Source organism: Pseudorca crassidens, chromosome 5 (assembly GCF_039906515.1).
Source record: "Pseudorca crassidens isolate mPseCra1 chromosome 5, mPseCra1.hap1, whole genome shotgun sequence".
In the NCBI taxonomy this organism is placed as follows: domain Eukaryota; kingdom Metazoa; phylum Chordata; class Mammalia; order Artiodactyla; family Delphinidae; genus Pseudorca; species Pseudorca crassidens.
This window is the reverse complement of record NC_090300.1, coordinates 43305557-43325625: the sequence shown is the minus strand read 5'-3', so window position 1 is coordinate 43325625 and position 20069 is coordinate 43305557. Positions and strand designations below refer to the sequence as shown.

The 20069-nt window shown below is 38.4% G+C and overlaps 1 protein-coding gene across 1 annotated transcript in view; it reads right to left on the bottom strand.

Annotated features, from left to right (window-relative positions):
• Positions 1 to 20069, bottom strand: part of RSRC1 (arginine and serine rich coiled-coil 1) — a 451481-nt gene that overhangs the window by 430202 nt on the left and 1210 nt on the right. The window contains exons 3-4 of the mRNA XM_067737138.1: positions 7945 to 8140; positions 7522 to 7647 (exon numbers count right to left, since the gene is read on the bottom strand). Coding sequence (XP_067593239.1) covers positions 7522 to 7647; positions 7945 to 8140 — 322 coding nt within the window. The remainder of the gene's footprint in view (positions 1 to 7521; positions 7648 to 7944; positions 8141 to 20069) is intronic.

The following is a 20069-nucleotide window of genomic DNA, read 5'->3' as shown; positions in this document are numbered from 1 at the left end:
CAAAACAGAAGCAGACTCATAGAGAACAGACTTGTGATTGCCAAAGGGGAGGGGGGGAGGGAGAGGAATGGATTGGGAGTTTGGGGTTGGTAGATGCAAACTATTACATTTAGAATGGATAAACAACAAGGTCCTAATGTATGGCACAGGAAACTATACTCAATATCCTGTGATAAACCATAATGGAAAAGAATATAAAAAAAAGCATGTCTGTATGTGTATAACTGAGTCACTCTGCTGTACAGCAGAGATTGGCACAGCATTGTAAATCAACTATACTTCAATTTTAAAAAAAAGGGGGGGGAAGAAAAAAATTCATATAACTCAATAGCAAAAAACAAACAATCCAATTAAAAAAGGGACAGAGATCTGGACAAAGAGTTTTCAAAAGAAGACATACAATGCAATCCCTATCAAAATACACATGACATTTTTCACACAACTAGAACAAATAATTCTAAAATTTGTATGGAAACACAAAAGACCCCAAAGAGCCAAAATAATTTTGAGAAAGAAGAACAAAGATGAAGGTATTACGCTCCCTGCTTTCAAACTGTACTACAAAGCAAAAGTAACCAAAATAGTATGGTACTAGCACAAAAACAGACACATAGCTCAATGGAACAGAATACACAGCCCAGAAATGAATCCAAACTTAACATGGGTAATTAATCTACAACAAAGAAGGTAAGAACATACAATAGGGAAAAGACAACCTCTTCAATAAATGGTGCTAGGAAAACTGGACAATTACATGCAAAAGAATCAAACTGGACTACTTTTTCACACCATACACAAACATACACTCAAAATAGATTAAAGACTTAAATTTAAGATTTGAAACCATAAAACTTTTAGAAGAAAACGGCAGTATGCTCTTTGGCATTGGTCTTAGCAATATTTTTTGGACACGTCTCCTTAAGCGAGGGAAACAAAAGCAAAAATAAACAAATGGGACTATATCAAACCAAAAAGCTTTTGCACAGTGAAGGAAACTATCGAAAAAACCAAAAGCCAACCTACTGAATGGCAGAAGATATTTGCAAATGATATATCTGATAATGGGTTAATATCCAAAATATACAATGAACTCAACATCAAAAAAACAAACAACCGATTATAAAATGAGCTGAGGACCTGAACAGACATTTTTCCAAAGAAAACATACAGATGACCAACAGACACATGACAAGATGTTCAACATCACTAATCATGAGGAAAATGCAAATTAGAACAACAATGAGATATCACCTCACACCTGTCAGAATGGCTATTATCAAAAAGACAACAAATAACAAGTGTTGGCAAAGATGTAGAGAAAAGGGAACCTCTGTGCACTGTTGGTGGGAATGTAAATTGATACAGGCACTGTGGGAAACGGTATGGAGGTTCCTCAAAAAAATTAAAAATAGAACTACCATACAATCCTGCATTCCACTTTTGGGTATTTTTCCAAGGAAACAAAAACACTAATTTGAAAAGATATATGCACCCCTTTGTTCACTGCAGCATTATTTACAATAGCCAACATGGAAGCAACCTAAGTGTCCATGGATAAATGAATGAATAAAGATGTCATACATATGGACTGTTCCTCAGCCATAAAAAAGAATGAAATCTTGCCATTTGTGACAACCTGGACCTAAAGGGTATTATGCTAAGTGAAATAAGTCAGACCGAAAAAGAGAAATTCCATACGATTTCACTTATATGTGAAATCTAAAAAACAAAACAAATGAACAGACATAACAAAACAGAAACAGATTCACATACAATCAACCCTCTGATGGTTGCTAGGGGCAGGGGGTTGTGGGGGATGAGTGAAATAGGTGAGGGAGATTAAGAGGAACAAACTTCCAGTTACAAAGTAAGTCAACGGGGGCTTCTCTGGTGGCGCAGTGGTTGAGAGTCTGCCTGCCGATGCAGGGGACATGGGTTCGTGCCCCAGCCCGGGAATATCCCACATGCCACGGAGTGGCTAGGCCCGTGAGCCATGGCCGCTGAGCCTGCGCGTCCGGAGCCTGTGCTCCACAACGGGAGAGGCCACAACAGTGAGAGGCCCACGTACCGCAAAAAATAAAAATAAAAAAAAAATAAGTCAAGGGACTATAACAGTACAGCGTTAAGAAATATAATCAGTAATATTGTGATAACTTTGTACGGTGACAGACCTAGACTTACTGTGGTGATCATTTTGTATAAAATGATATAACATATAAAAATATCACTATGTTTTACACTTGAAACTAATATAATATTGTAAGTCAATTATACTTCAGTTAAAATAAAACTAATCATAATTAGTAAAAAATAAATAAATTTCAATTAAAAATAAAATCAAATAAAAAATAAAAATGACATTCCATCAGTAAGGCTATGAGGAAACAGAACTCTCTTACATTACTGAGAGGAATTCAGCAATTTCCAACAAAATTACAAACATATTTACCTTTTGATTCAGCAATCCCACTTCTAGGAATTTCCCCTGAAGATACACCTCCAACAATACAAAAATAATCAAGCACCAGGTATTCATGACAGCTTTTTAGTAACTGTAAAATTTTGGCACTGTCTTTAAGATCCATACCTAGGAAACTGGCTAAACAAATCATGATACATTCACACAACGAAGTACAATAAGCAGCTATAAAAAATGAGTAAGAGTATTATTAATTGATATAGTGATTTCCAAGATATATTAGTAAATAGAAAAAGCAAAGTGCAAAGAGTATCTATAGTATGCCATAGATATAACCACTACTTTGTTTAAAAAGAAATGGAGGAAAGCTAAAACACAAACTAATAGGATTAGTTCTAGGATGTGGTTAGGAACAGGATAGAAGGTATAAAGGGACATGATACTTCTCCATGCACACCTTTTACAGTGCTGTCTTTTGGAACCATGTTAATGTTTCACATACTAAAATAAAGGCAGGGGGACCAAAAAGTAAATACAATTTAAAAACTTAGGGGATAAAAAAACTTAAAATGAAATATAAACAGAAACAAATGAAACTAACCTTCAAAAGAACTAACCATAATAAAGTGGAGAGGGGAACCAAATACCCCAGAGTAAAGATAAAAGAACCATAAAAAATATCTGACTCTATAAGTTTGTTTTTCAAAGTGGTACATATCAGCAATTTTGTAACTACTTTCTGTGTATCCTAGAATTGAGGAAATAAGTAAATGTACTGTGAATAATAGTAGGTTTCTTACTGTTGTAAAAGGAAGTGACAGGATACATGTCACAACTTGAGTACTTCAAGAAGAATATAGAAACTATACTAAAAAGCATAATCATCAAATTACTTTATAACTTATCCACAGAACTTGCAGCAACTTCACACATTTGATTTCCCTCCTTCTGCCATCCCTCAAAACATGCTTCATCTTGTTTTTTAGACATGTAACAACAAAGTTTTGTGAAAGTATTTGACTTTGCATGACTGAAATCACTCTTTTCTATTACAAAGCACAGAGATCATTAACAATGTACCTGTAAATTTAGAATGACATAGTACTTTTTCTTTGAAAAACTCACTACAGTTAACCCTTGAACAACATGGGTTTGAACTGTGAGGGTCCATTTATACGTGGATTTTTTTTCAATAAATACTGCAGTACTGAACTTATGGTTACCAGGGAAAAGGTGGGGGGAAGGGATAGTTAGGAAGTTTGGGATTGACATGTACACACTGCTATATTTAAAATGGATAACCAACAAGGACCTACTGTACAGCACAGGAAACTCTGCTCGATATTATATAACAACCTAAATGGGAAAAGAATTTGAGAAAGAATAGATACATGTATACGTATAACTGAATCACTTTGCTGTACACCTGAAACTAACACAACGTTGTCCATCAACTATACTCCAAGGGCTTCCCTGGTGGAGCAGTGGTTAAGAATCCACCTGCTGGGCTTCCCTGGTGGCACAGTAGTTGAGAATCTGCCTGCCAATGCAGACGACACGGGTTCAAGCCCTGGTTTGGGAAGATCCCACATGCCGCGGAGCAACTACGTCCATGAGCCACAATTACTGAGTCTGCGCGTCTGGAGCCTGTGCTCCACAACAAGAGAGGCTGCGATTGTGAGAAGCCCACGCACCGCGATGAAGAGTGGCCCCCGCTTGCCACAACTAGAGAAAGCCCTCGCACAGAAACGAAGACCCAACACAGCCATAAATAAATAAATAGAATTTTAAAGAAAAAAATCCACCTGCCAATGCAGGTGACACGGGTTCGAGCCCTGGTCCGGGAATATCCCACATGCCACGGAGCAACTAAGCCCGTGTGCTACAACTACTGAGCCTGCACTCTACAGCCCGTGAGCCACAACTACTGAGCCCACGTGACACAACTACTGAAGCCCGCACACCTGGAGCCCGTGCTCTGCAACAAAAGCCACCACAATGAGAAGCCCACGCACAGCAATGAAGAGTATCCCCTGCTCGCCACAACTATGCTCTCAACAATGAAGACCCAATGCAGCCAAAAATAAAATTAAAAAACAAAAAAATAAAATAAATAAAAGTATACTCCAATGTAAAATAAAAACTAAAAAATAGGGACGTCCCTGGTGGTGCAGTGTTAAGAATCCGCCTGCCAATGCAGGGGACATTGGTTCGAGCACTGGTCCGGGAAGACTCCACATGCCATGGAGCAAATAAGCCCATGCACCACAACTATTGAGCCTGTGCTCTAGAGCGTGCAAGCGACAACTACTGAGCATGCGAGCCACAATTACTGAAGCCCATGCACCTAGAGCCCATGCTCTGCAACAAGAGAAGCCACAGCAAAAAGAAACCCACAAACCACATGAAGAGTAGCCTCCGCTCTCCGCAACTAGAGAAAGACCACGCACAATAACAAAGACCCAACACAGTCAAAAATAAATAAATAAATAAAAACTTTAAAGAAAACACTACAATACTACACGATCCACAGTTGGTTGGATATGTAGATGCGGAACCGTGGATACGGAAGGCTAACCATGGGACCTGAGAATCCTCAGATTTTGATACCTGCAGCAGGTCCTGGAATCAATCCCCTGCACATATTAAGGAACTAATGTACTTACAGCTTCTTTATTTAAATTAAAGTCTTAATTAACTAAACTTTTCAAAGAATGAGTTGTTCAATTTTCTTCTTAAACCAAGATTAACCTAGAAACTCATTTAGTTTAAACATCTTGAAGAATAAATTCCTAAAATACATTACGAAAATAATGTTGTGTATAAAACATGGATAAAGTATTTTCTCAAAATTTAGGACTTTGCAGTGTCTCCAGATTATTTAGTTATTGCAGTTAAATGCAGAAGTGTCAATGCAAGAGGCTGAGAAATTGCTGTTTTGAATAAACCTCTGAACTTCCTTTCTCATATACAAAATGAAGGTATTACCCTGCATGACAGCCTGACAGTTACAAAACTCAAAACATTTAGTAAAATGCATATGTGCTGGATAATTTGTTGCTGATTAGATGTCCACTGCAATTCCTTTTAAAGTCTTCCTTGCACTGCAAAAGAGAAGAAATTACCATCTCCAGATTCCCCTCTGGAGGAAATAATAGGTAGATACTTGGGTAGAGAAGCAGCTTCCTGGTAAGTAGTTTCTTGAGAACCACACACTTTGGTGCTACAAACCCAGAGTTCGTAAGATTTACAGTGACTTCTAAGCAAAGAAGCAGCTTCCACGCTTAGGCTAAAATAATCAGTAACAGCTTCCCTAATTCCCTGAGCCCCTCCAAAGGTTACATAAGCCTTTAATTCCCCATCTTAAAACCTTGATGCTTGGAATTGAGTGACTTGTATTTTCCTAATCAAAATGTCATTGACTGATAAAGCGTGTATGAAAATACTCTACAAAATGTAAAAGACCATACAAAAGCATGGATTATTATTTCTATTCTCACTGACAGGAAATTTTCAACTGAAGTTGTTTTCTGGTAATCAGCTTCTACAAGCAAGGCATTATGTTAGGTACCAAGAGATTGCCCTGCAAGAGTTTACAGTATATGAGAATAACAAAAACATAATATTCACAATGTAACTGTTACAAATCAGGAATCAAATGTGATGGTGGGTCAGAGAAAGGATGGATTAAATTTGACTTGGGAGTGAAAAGGTAAAAATCAAAAAAGGATTTAAGGAAGAAGAAAATTAGAGATTAAATAGAACTGAACACTAAAGGGTAGGAAAACTTCTCAAAGTAGACATAATATAAGAAACTGGAAGAAAGAGCACGCTCAAAGAAACAAAGCTAGCAACTCAGAGACATAGATGGAGAACAAAAGGCATGTAACACAGAATGGCTTGTGTGTATGTTGTGTGTGTACAAAGGAGAGGAGGCTGAGGCCAAATAATACAAGGCCAGAAAAGTTAAACATTTGGATTTACTGCTATTATCCAACTTCAGATTCAGAGAGATTTATAGAATTTTATGCCCAGATAATAAAATCAGGCTGCTAATATACCCCCACAACTAGAGCCTAATAGAATGAAAAACTAAACAGAGAAAAGAAACTGATCTTCCTAAAATGCTGTTTTTATCCTAGCACTCTTCTTCTCAAAAGGCTTCAATAATTTCTGAATACCTGCTTCTATCAAGTCCCTCCATACCATGGTCCCCATCCGATTCAACCATATTTTCTAGCATTATCCAAAACGTACAACTCTCTCCAGATAGGCTATGCTCTGTATTATTTGCCCTTGATCACAGCCAGAAAATGCAGGTGGAGTGACATCACGTCTGCTCAGGCTCCTATAACAAAATACCATAGACTGGGCAGCTTAAACAACAGAAACATATTTCTCACAGAGGTTGTAAAGTCAAAGATCAATATGCCAGCTGACTGGTTCCTGATAAGAGCTCTCTTCCTGGTTTATAGATGGCAACTTTTTCACTGTGTCCTCACATGGCCTTTCCTCTGAGTGCGTGCTCAAAGAGAGAGAAAGATCTCTCTCTCTCTTCTTATAAGGCCACTAGCCTTATTGGATTAGGACCTCACCCTTTTGACCTTATTTAACTTTAATTAGCTCCATAAAGACACTATCTCCAAATACAATTTCACTGGGGCTTGGGACTTCAACATATGAATTTAGGGGGGACACAAACATTCACTCCATAACACACTGGGTTATTTCTGAGGCTAGACCTTAAGAGATTTTGCAACTTCTGTTCTTCTTGAAATACTTCCTCTATCATGTGAAAAAGCCCAGCCATTCCTACTGGAGGATGAGAAGCGACAGGGAAACTAAGGAACCCCCCAGCCAACAGCCAATAGCCAGCACCAAATGCCAGATACTGTATGACACCACATTGGACCATCCAGTTTCAGTCAAGCTATCAGATAACTAGAACCACATAAGCGACCCCAGATGAGACTAGCAGAAGAACTGCTAGCTAAGCTCAGTCAAAACTGTAAATTATGAAAAAAAAAAAAATGATTATTGCTTTAAGTCACTAAATTTGGGGATAGTGTGTTACAAAGCAATAAATATCTGATATGGCATACCTTCTTGTTCTGCTTTTTGACCTAGACCTCTGAACTCTATAGGATTTCCCTCGACCCCTTGAACGACTTCGACTTCGTTTTCTTCTAGAGCCATAAGAAGAGCTACTGCTCGATCGATGTCTGCGTCTGAAATAAAATATAATCAAATATTACTTGCCTCCCAAATATTATCAGATACTAATATGGTATGAGAACTATACCAGTTTGTATCTTCCCGCCTACAAAGAATACACAAAGGATGAAGACTCATGCGCTGGGCCTGGGGGAAAACAAAACAAAACAAAACCCTTTGGGGATTGAGACTCATAAATATATAACTACAAAAAGAAAAGTGTTTTACCCAGAAAAATTAAAAGCACAGAAACATACGAACTCTAAAGAATGTTACTCTCACTACTACATAAGTAAAATTATGAAAATCACCTTCTATCATAAGAATGTGAGCGAGGCTGAAGATCTCTGGACCAAGATCTTGACTTTGACCTTGATTTCCTTCCACCTTTCTTTCGGCTATATGTTCTACTATCTGAAGAACTACTTGAAGAAGACCGTCTACGGTGTTTCTTTTTTCTCTTGCTTCTGCTTTCTTCTTCAGTATCAGATGACCGGCGTCCCATTTCTACAGGTTTAAATTCAAAGAAAATTATTTCTAACATAATGGCACAATGGATGAAATTCAATACAGTAATTTTTTTAACTATGTAAAAATTTAAGGGCATCCCTAGTGGCGCAGTGGTTGAGAGTCCGCCTGCCGATACAGGGGACACGGGTTCGTGCCCCAGTCCAGGAAGATCCCACATGCCGCGGAGTGGCTGGGCCCGTGAGCCATGGCCGCTAAGTCTGCACGTCCGGAGCCTGTGCTCCGCAACGGGAGAGGCCACAACAGTGAGAGGCCCACGCACCGCGATGAAGGGTGGCCCCCTCTTGCCTCAATTAGAGAAAGCCCTCGCACAGAAACGAAGACCCAACACAGCCATAAATAAATAAATAATTTAAAAAAAAAAAAAACTGAATCAATACACCCTCACCACGTCACTTGTGAAATTTGAGGGAGGAAATGTTAAATAATGTACCAAAGTTGATGAAGTATTGTTAACTAAAGTGCCAAAAATGAAGTCAACTCTTTACACTACTAATATCTATATAAAGTGATGATATAATCCTTCCAGAAAGCAATTAAGCAATTTAAATAAAGAGTCATAAAAATGTTGCTACTTTTCTGACAAAGCAATCCTATTTCTAGGAATATATCTGGAAAGTTTTTCTTAAAAGATATATTCATGAAGATATTCATTATAGCATTATTTAAAACTGCATGTACAGAGACTAAGAAACTATGTATAAATAAGTAAGAGCAAAAATGAAGACAACTGATAACATTTAAGTGAGGAAACTGGGTAAATTTTCTCTTTTTTAATTATATTCTATATGGCTATGGTATATTTGTATATTTAGTATACAAAAGAAAAAAATCACACAAATAGAATATAAGGTTTTTATATTTAGGCAGTAACTTAGCTTATAAGAAGCTTACTTGTCTTACTTTTAAGTTAGATTCTCATACGCAATTTTATTTTCTTACTAAAATAAGTATTAGCTACCTTTCAATGTCACATAAAAGCAAGATTCATCTTATATAATAGGATAAATAGTTCATGGATCAGATAAACAAAAATCTCACACTTTCCTTTAATATTTACTTAAATTAAGTTAAATATCATTACTCTAAAGAAAGCAATACATTAAATTACAACTTTGCTTTCAGAACCAGGTGAGCCATCCCTTCCCTGACTCTAATGCAATACAAGTTGAAAAATCACTATTATAACTCAATTCAAGACTTAAAGCTATTTACCTGGAGCCAGAATTAGACTTTAAATATAGTTCTGAACCTCAAAGTTGTTCACATTTCTAACATTTCACAGTTCAACAAAACAATGGGAAAACTTGGTTTTGAAATATTCAGTAACTCACTAGCATATCTAAGCCAGTTTCCTCATTGAAAACAAAACTGTACTGCATATAAGATCACCATGATCCTTTCCAGCTTTCAAAATACTATGATTAGGAAATCCTACATATACATATAGTATATATGTACATATATACATATATATATTTAAATGTGTGTATATAATATCCATTTACATATTTATATCCATATATCTATTATATATCATATGTAACCACATATCTGTGTGTCTGTATTTTCATTAAGAAATTTGTACATAATTGAGTAATAGTGATCATCTAACTGTTCTCATTTCCTGTCTTTCTTCCTTTCTTGGTTTCACCTTTAAACAGTTAAGAATTTTCTTTACCCACAAATAACCATATAAATTAAGATGAGTTTTTATTTATTATCTGGTTTAACAAATACTAAAATTAGAGTAAAAGATAAAAAAGCATAAATGCACAAGGATAAAGAGACCAGAGGAGAAAACAACACGAACAGTAGACAAGACATGTCAACAAATTTTTAGCAAATGAAAAACAGATGCAGGATTTAGAGCTAAGAAAGCTGAACATCAAGCAACTGCAGAGAATTCCAACAGGAGAAAAGCCAATTCACATAGCAAAAATCAGAAAGGATCAGGAATTCGAGACACCAGATACCACAGCAGGCACAATGAGGCACAGAACTAAAAAACAAGGGAATTGGTTGAAAGCCTGTAAAAAAAGTAATCTCCCAGGTCCCCTCTGCCATCCAACCCAGATAAGTGACTACTATTCCCCAATCCCAGCAGAAGAGGTGGTTTATTTTGGAAAAATGATGAAACAGTGAAGCACCAGGTCCAGGGGCACAGTAAAAAAGGGCAGAGAGATGCTCAACTAAAAGTTAAAGGGATTAAGTGAAAGTCTACAATCTAACAGTAAATACTGTAGCCCTGTGTGTGCTTGGATCCAAGAATTCAGATAGAGGATTCTTTTCTCCAAAAACTAAACAGTACCTGGAAGAAGATACATAAGTATTATGCAAGTATTATAACCAAGCCCAAACCTTGAACACAGTAAACTTTTTCTTTTTTTTGGCCGCGCCATGCAGCTTGTGGGATCTTAGTTCCCCAACTAGGGATTGAACCCAGGCACCTGGCAGTGAGAGCAAGAAGTCCTAACCACTGGACCACCAGGGAATTCCCCACAGTAAACTTTCTTTCTACAAACTTTTTTGTTAACTTTTTAGTAATTATACAACAAAGGAAAATCAATCATGTGATGAAAGACTTCATCATGAGAGACAGAAGCCAAACAGAAAAAAAAAAAAAAAGCAACTCATAGTAAACCAGGAACATGCCAGAAATTTTTTTAAAAATCAGTTAATATCCTCAGAAATATATGAGAAGATGATCCAGCAAACAAGAATAGGAGGAACATCCATAAACAGGAGAGAAAGCTTAAAATTTAAACAAATGATAATTTCTAAGAAATTCAATAGGCTTAGAAGATACTATCAAAGCACTCATGAAAAGTAAAAAAATAAAAAGATAAAAAACAGAAGGTAAAAGAGGATCAATCCAGGAAGTCCAATATCCAATTGATACGCATTCCAGAAAGAAACAAAGCATAGAAAAGAGATAAAGAAAAACATCCAAAGAATAATTTTAAAAATTTCCAGAATTTAAAGATATGAATTGCCCTAAATCCCTGGGACAATGAATTTAAAGACTTATACCAGACATACCTCATAAAACTTTAGAAATGAGGAATACAAAGAAGATCCTAAACTTCTAAAGATAAAAAAATGGGGAATCACAATAAAAGGCACAGGGCTTCTCAGCAGCAACACAGCAAACCATGGTGACTTGCCTTCAAAGTTCTAAGTGAAAATTATTTTCAAACTACAATCTATATTCAGCCCAATCATAGATCTAATATGAGATCAAAATAAAGACATTTTCTGATATGCAAAGGCTCAAAATTACACCTCACACTCACCCTTTTTTAGGAAGGTACTGAAGGATGTGCTCTACCAAAAGGAGAGAGTGAACAAAGATGACCCAGATTCAGAAAACAAGTGGTCTAACACTTGAGATAGGTTAAAAAGTTCCAGGATGACAGCAGGCCCAGGTACAAGGGATACATAAATGAACAAGAGAGAAAAATCCTTGCCCTCAAGGAGCTTACATTCCAGTTTAACAGCAGTTCTCAAAGTGGTTCTCTAGACCCCGGGGGTCCCTAAGACCTCAGAGGATCCAACAAGTCGAAACTATTTTTATTATAATACTAAAACATGATTTACCTTTTTCACTGTATTGACTTTTGCACTGATAACGTAGAAGCAATGGTAGGCAAAACTGCTGGTGCTTTAATGGGAATCAAGGCAATGGGGCCAAATGGTACTAGCAGTCATTGAATTCTTCACTGCAACACACAGTTTATTAAAAAAAAAAAAAAAAAAGGCAGTTGCACTTAGGAATGTCCTTGATAAAGCAGTAAAAGTCATTAATTTTATTAAATTTCAACCCTTGAGAACACATCTTAATATTCTGTGTGATGAATTAGGAAATACACATAACTGCTGCTGCATACTGAAGAACGATGGTTACCTTGAGAAAAGTATTTGTGCAGCTGAATTACAAGTTGAACTAGCTGCTTTTATCCTGAAACACTATTTATTTTAAAGAACTGACTATGTTTATTCAGACTTGGGTATTTGACAGACATTTTCTCAAAAATGAATTAAGGGAGTCTTTCACTTCAAGGAGTGTCAATTTGTTGCCAATGATAAAATTTGAGCTCTCGAGCAAAAATCAAAATGTTGGATAACATGTATTTGTCACCATGAGATTGACAGCTTCTCAGCACTTAAAGATTCCTCTGATGATATCAATGGTGATATTAACATATGGGAATTTTTTAAATATTATATAATGAAGGGTGTCAATATCTGGAAGAGATGCATAACTCAGTGAACCAGTATTTTCCAACAGACCAATGCATGATGTCACAGAATCATATATGAGTAAAAAATCCATTCACAGTGCCAGAAAGATCAATAGAATTTTTTTTTTTTTTTTTTTTTTTGCGGTACGTGGGCCTCTCACTGTTGTGGCCTCTCCCTTTGCGGAGCACAGGCTCCGGACGTGCAGGCTCAGCAGTCATGGCTTACAGGCCCAGCCGCTCCGCGGCATGTGGGATCTTCCGGGACCGGGGCATGAACCCGTGTCCCCTGCATCGGCAGGTGGACTCTCAACCACTGTGCCACCAGGGAAGCCCAGACCAACAGATTTTAATGTAAGCATGAAAAGGTCATTGATATAGTTTCAAATAACACATTGCAATCAACCTTTAAGAAACTACTTGTCAAGTTCTGGAGTAGTATTAAAGAAGTAATTATCTGAAAAGGCTATTAAAATACTACTTTTTCCAACACCATATCTGTGTGAATCCAGATTTTCTTCATATACTTCATTCAAAAAACTCATCACAATAGACTGAATGCAGAAGCAGATATAAGAATCCAACTGTCTTCTATTAAGCCAGATAGTAGAGATTTGCAAAAATGAAAAATAATGCCACTTTTCTCACTAAGTTTGTTTTGTTTTGGAAAATATAGCTATTTTTCATATCAAATATGTTATGTTACCAAGTAATGGATTTATTATTGTTATTTTTAAGTGGATTAATAAATATTTCGAATTTTTCTGGCTTAATTACTAGTAAGGCAATATTTCTAGATATAGCCCATGTAGATAAAAGTTTGTAGGGTCCTCAGGACTTCCCTGGTGGTCCAGTGGATAAGACTCCCCACTCCCAATGCAGGGGCCCCAGGTTGGATCCCTGTTCAGGAAACTAGATCTCGCTCGCATGCATGCCGCAACTAAAGATCCCGCATGCCACAACTAAGACCTGGTGCAGCCAAAGTAAATAAACAAATAAATAATTTTTTTTTTAAGTTCATAGGGTTCTCAATAACTTTTAAGAATCTAAAGTGATCCTAAAACTAAAAACTGTGAGACCCACTACTCTAAGGTACCCACAGTCATTTCCATTCTCCATTTTTGTCCAGCTTATTGAGTCCCTATAGAAGGCATAAAGAAGTAGGAAAAAAAGAAAATGACATACATCTAATTATGTACCTTGTTGGTGACCAAAAAAGAGATTGAGAGATGGGTGTAAATTTTTTCTATGTTTTAATTTCAAATAACATAATTCATACATATTAGAAGAATGGTTACATTAACTCATAAAAGTTAATGGAAGATATAAAATCCTTCCTTAAAGCAACCGGGTGAAAAAAGTTAAAAAATCACTGTCATAAATCTATAAATATTTTTTCAAGTAACACATTTACATTTCAAAAAATCATGCTGAAGTATAATTAATCTCAATAAGAGAAAGCAAAAAGCCACTGCATTTCTTTATTATAGTTAACTTCAAATATTTATTCAGAAAAGAAAGTGAACACTAAGAACAAATCAGAGGTAGATCCACAAACTGTCTTCTCTATCCATGACAGTACTGAATTCCCTAGATTCATACTTACCTCTGGATTTCCATAATGTCTCTAGCATATAATTGAATATATTTGCTCATTCAAGTCATGGTGGTCAATCTATATCACACACTCCTAGTAAGGAAGAACTGTTTATATTTAACTCCATTGGTAAGGTATAACACATGGAAAGACCCATTAATAGCTCTTTCCGATAAGAGAAATGATGAATTGAGCACAGATTTTTAGGAATCCCAGAACTTAACAATTTTTCAATCTATCTGTAAGCAGAAAAGGCAACACAAGGACACATCTCCTAAGGCTCTCAGTTTTCTGTTCTCACTCTAGCCTCTATTACTTCCTGGTTGTAGTCTCATGGTTTCAAACCATATCCAACTACTCCCACTATAGAACTGAAGCCATGACATAATGACTACAGTAGGACATCAATTTACAAAAACATCTTACTGTAAAGTTTAGGTGACCGATTGAAGATGTAGAGCCAAAATGTGTTCACTCAAAAGACAGCTTAAAAGCATACACAAGTAGTTCCTTTGTCTGGTAATCAATAAAGGTAGAATAAGCAGTTATCTTTTTCAGAAAGCAGGCAGTTAAGAGAGAACAAAGATTCCTAAAGGACATGACAGTTTATAATTATTTCACCACTACTCATTCACAGTATATCAAACTATAATCTTTTTGATCTTGGACACATGACCAAAGGGGAGGGGGGAGGAACAATCATTTCAATGGGAATTCCACCTCAAAGAGGAAGAGAAAAGTAAAAACGGGGTTAACACCGTTTAGCATAGGAAGAAATCCACAAACAAGCAGAGAACCACCCAAGGCAATAAAAGAACTAAGGTAAAATTCTAGCTTAATGAGCAAAATAAAGCAAAACTCAAGAGATACAGAATTATCAAAACACTCCTCCCAGCACAACTAAAAATATGCAGACTAGCGTCTTTTTTAAAAAAACATTATCAGTCATACGAATTTCCTCCCACTGGTGTGAAAATGAAGGCAGAAAATATACCTATACATCTAATACAACAATCTTATTACACAAGTATTCCAACTCATAACACAACTCTGCTGAGACTAGTCAAGTTGGTAAGGCCAATTAACAGGTGCCAGCTGCCTTTATCTTTTTCAGTTTCAAACATTTTTAGCCCTCTTATTGAAGAACATACAGTAATAAAGTGCTATCACTTAGCAGGAAATCTCCTGTGTCTGCAAATAAAGTGAATATTTATAGACCCTAGGGCTAACGGGGCTCTCAAAGGATACCCAGTTTCCTCACAGGGTTGCACCTGTCATATCTGCTCCAATCCTTAAACCTGAAAACTCTGTGTACCTCCTTCACTTAGAGCTTTTATGGTTAAGTCCAAAGATGACAACTTGAATACTTTTTTGTGACCACGAGACATTTTAATTTATTTAACTACCTAGTACCTAGTTAGTTGAAATACAAATAAGTTACTGCTAATTCTGAAAATGCAAAAAAGAAAAAGAAATTGGCCTCCACTGTGCATTTAAAGATATACAACCTCTAAAAGAGAAATTAAGGATGACCTAAAATTAAGAGCAGGCAACATGTATAACAGTGCATTATAACCTCTCACCAAAGGAAACAGTTTAAGTGTAGCCATATGCTCTTGGGCTATGACCACAAGGCCACAAGCCCTTAAGTCAAGAAAACAGATGAGCGTTTAAGGCGAGTATATTTATTTGTTAAGGAGGGAAAGTGTATTTCACCCAGCACTCTCTCTCCTCTCAGCGCGCGAGTGTGAGGGACGGGGAGGAGGAAGTGGCGGTGGGGGAGAGGCGGGGGAGGGAGGGCGGAGTTGGAAGGGGAGGCGGATTTAAAGTAGAGACAACGGAGTGGGTGGGACAGAGTACGCCAGGTTGCAGCCTGCCTCACGCTCCACCCTACCTATAGCTAGTGACGAAGCACCGGTCACCCCTTACAAGACGAACCCAGAAACCCAAAAGCAGCTATCAAGGATCAGGGACTGGCGGTGTGGGTAGGGGTGCGAGAGGTGTTGAGGAACGGAGGCGGAAAACAGGTGGCTAACTCTCCCTCACCACCTCGAGACTCAGGGCCTAGCCTGAGGCCTGCGACCACGTACCACCCGATAGCTGCCACCCCCCTAAGGCCCCAGCTTGGTCCTCAAAGGTCAGACTCCTCCAGGTGCGAGGCGCCTGCGCACTACGCCGCTCGGCACGCCGCCGGGCCAGCACCCCCACCACCCCCACCACCCCCCGCAGCTGCCGCTGCAGCTGCCTCCCGTACACAGACTGCGCCAGGCCCGCGCCGCCTCAAGCCGGAGTAGGGCCTCGGAAACCCTCGGCTGCAGGCGCCGCCTCTCAGGCCCCGGACGCGGGCATCACCTGGATTCCGGCCTTCGGGCTTACACCTCCCGTAGACTTACAAGCGCCGCAGATCTGGAAATGTTTCTTCAAATCTGGGCGCCGCCGGCGTCCACAGAACTTACTTCAGTTTAAGCTCACCGCCTTCCTGGTTTCACCGCCAGGCAGCGTCAGCCGAGCTTTCGAGTGCATCGATGGAGGCTGCCAGGCGTTAGGAGTGCCGAGGGAGTAGATTGTCACGCCGCCAATTTTTTGTTTGGTGTTGGTTTTGCTTGCTTGATTATTTGAGTTCCTTGTTACCAAAAAGCAATAAAGGTGGGGACTGAAAAGTATTATTGCCTTAGTAACCGTCGTTATCGTCACAGATAATTAGTAAACCAATCTGCATTATAGGAAGTTATATAGACCACCACACGTAGCAAAATCGATTATCTCACGCTGGGAGAGGAGGAAACTGGCCCAACAATAATAAATCATGGGAGTGTGTCTGTATAGCGTCAGAGTCGTGTGTGATTAAATTGTAATGATTTATTTGCAAAAATGCATTAAAAGTCGGCGTTTCTTCTGCCCTGAAGGTGAAGGCACAGGTTGGGCGCAAATTTTTTTCTCACGTTAAAGTAACTGGTTGGTTGCGGAATGGGAGAAAACTGCCCGAGGCAGGGAAAGGAGGTTTCTTCTGGAAAATAAATTAAATGTGTAGGGGGTTTTGTTGTTGTTATTTAAACCAATACAAATGAAAGCAATTCAGCATTTTCTGTAACTCATACGACTTTATGTCCTTGCGTGAACATCATTTTTTTCTTCTTTACTATAAGTAAGCATCGATAAGGAGGTAAATTGTTGGCCTTGGTTTGGGTCGACTGTGAGAACCAACTCGTTCACAACTGCTGTATACCCAAGCTACAGTTTTCCACAGACATTTGAGATGGAGAAAACCACCTCCACAATTTTATTTCTCATAAGTGACTGTACCTTAACTAACCTGTTTTGAGGAACCATTTTAAAGCTTAACTACAGTACTACATGTTTATTTTAAATAATTCAAGAGCCGGTGGGGGAGTGGGCGGTGGAAATGAACCTTTGGGGTCCTGAATTTTATTGGAAACTGTATATCTGTCTGCAGGCTGTCAACTGAACTTTACTCTCAATTTTTTTGTTCGTTTGTTTGTTTTTACCAGAAATGCATTTTGAAATGTCTTGTCCTCGGAAAATATTTGCTATTTAAAGAAACATCATTAGAACTTGGTGAGCATTTATTAGTATATGATTTTAAAACCTGGGTTTGGTGGGGTTTTTTTAAACTAAACTTCCCTTAGGCCAGTAGGAATCCGTGGTTAGATACTACAGATCTCTCTTAGCTCCATCTCATAGGAACGCCACTATTTGTAAATATACTAAGAGCAACGCGCCAGAAAAATCTATGGGAAAATCTATTTCGTGTGAATTATACAACTATTGTATCCAAGCCTTCCCTAATTAACTTTAAAGTGTTCATCTTTCCCTCAAGCTTAGTAGATGGATTTTGAGTTCAGACTTAAAAGTCATGTGCTTGAAAAGGCAAAAAAAGTAGCTGGTGAGCCTCCTGATCCCTTACCATACTTTTAATAGTGGCTGTTTTTGGAGCTGTTTGTGGATACACATTTAACACCTCAGTTTGAGAGCTATTTGAGCACCACATCCATTTAGCTGATCCCATTATTTGTCATTCTGCTAAATAACCTTAAAAAGGGATTTTCATAAAGGATTAAAGTTTTATGGTTATTCCCCTCTAATAATATCAGGAGTAAAGTGGTCACAAATAGTAACCCAAGACTAACTGTAAAATCATGTTTCTAAATTCATATAACTTTGAAAAGTGAGTACTTTGAGTCTCTTGTAGTGTAATAAAAAGCAAACACTCGTGTAATTTACTGATACCTAAAAGCTATTGATACTGGAAACTTAAAGATCTTCTTTTTCCTAAAAGTAGCAATAAATGAAATAAATGTTTTAAGAAGAAAAAAACTTTAGAATTCAAGAGAAAAAAGGCAAAGTAACAGTTCTAAAGAGTGTGATTTCCATCTTCATTAAGTTCACTAACTGAATATTTTAATCTGAGTACTGTGGTATGACATAAAGTTACGTATAGCTTCTATTTACATACATTCTAGAAACATTAATGTATTAAGTTGTAATTGTGTTCTCTTTTTACACGTTTCAGTTGCTTTGATGGAACTTCTCAAATTATCTGTTAACTTTGTGTTAATGCCTTAACCAATGGGTGGAAGATATAGGAATCAAAGTTCTATAATTGCTTTTATTTTTACAAAGAGTATAAGATCCAAGAAAACGAACAAGTTATCTTTAACATCAGAAAGACTGCATTAATATTCAGACTACTCAAAAATGTCCCCAAAGCCACACTTGAAGAGGTATATTTGTTTACACACTCAGGTAAATATAACTTTCCATATGTAAATATTTTTTTCATATGTAAATATTTTTATGTGAGGGGTATATATACGGCCACAATTCTCACAGCAAACTTTGTCCTGCACAATACGGACAAATGACGCGGGAATATAGATGTGTCCTTCCATATAACAGTTTCGATGTAAATAGTCCAGGAATATATTTTAAATCGTAGCTTGGGGGGGGAGTGCTTTTCTCCCGGCGAGGTTTTTTTTTTTTTTTAAATAATCCACGGTACATAAATTAGATGGGCCACAAACTTAACATCGATTTTTTTTCAAACTCAAAGAGGGATAATCATTTTCTTTTCAAAATTAGGAGATCAATTAGAATATTTCCCGGGATGCTAAAGAAGAGTTTCTGTAGTTCATTGTGGGAGGGGTCCGGGTGCAAAGAGTAAGGGAGAAGGGTGAGGGTCCTGAGACCTCAAAGAGGGAACGAAGTCAAACTGTCCTTGACCAAGCGCTAAGGAAACACTTTAAAATGGAATCTGTCAGGGAACAGCTGCTCGGGAAATGTGTTAAACAAACCAGCCACTTCGAGCAGGGTTTGTCCGTAGAGGAGTCGGCTCGGTCTCCAGGACGCGAATAATGGGGTGAATCACAAACTCCCCGGGGCAGGGAGCTTGGTGAAGACCCAGGCTCAGCTCTGGCCGCGGGCCCGGAAGCCCCTGAAAGGAGCTGCGCTCGCCTGAGAAACTGGAAAGGACCCTGACTCGGCAGGGTTGTGAAGCCAGGATGCCAGGCTACAAGGTTTCGGGTCGGGGTAGTAGGGATGTAGGATCAGGATACCGGGTCAGGATACAGAACTGGGGTCCCGGGCGCCTGATGCAGGGCAGGGTTGCCGGGCAGCAATGCGGGGCCGAGCAGTTGCGCTGCACCCTGACGCCCGGCGAGGACATAGGGTCGGATGCCAAGTCGGGATACCCTATTGACTCCAGGAGTCGCGCACTTGTCAGTTTCCTTTTGACCACGCCCCGGCGGAATAAGTCCAGCTCCCTAGTGTTTAAGTAAGCCGTGACACCAACGCAAAATCCACGCCTAATTAAATTAATTATGGATTCTTGTCATCCTGAATTAATGGCCAAGAGCGCAGGCGGCCGAGGTATCTGAAAACCTGGACTGTCTGCCTCTTCTTCCCACTCCCTCTGGTCCCCCTTCGCTGTCCTCACTCACACTCCAGCCCCTGTACTCCAGCCCCTGTACTCCAGCCTTAATCAATCTCAATCTCTCTCTCTCTCTCTCTCCCTCTCTCTCTCTCTTTCTCTCTCTCTTTCTCTCTCACTCTC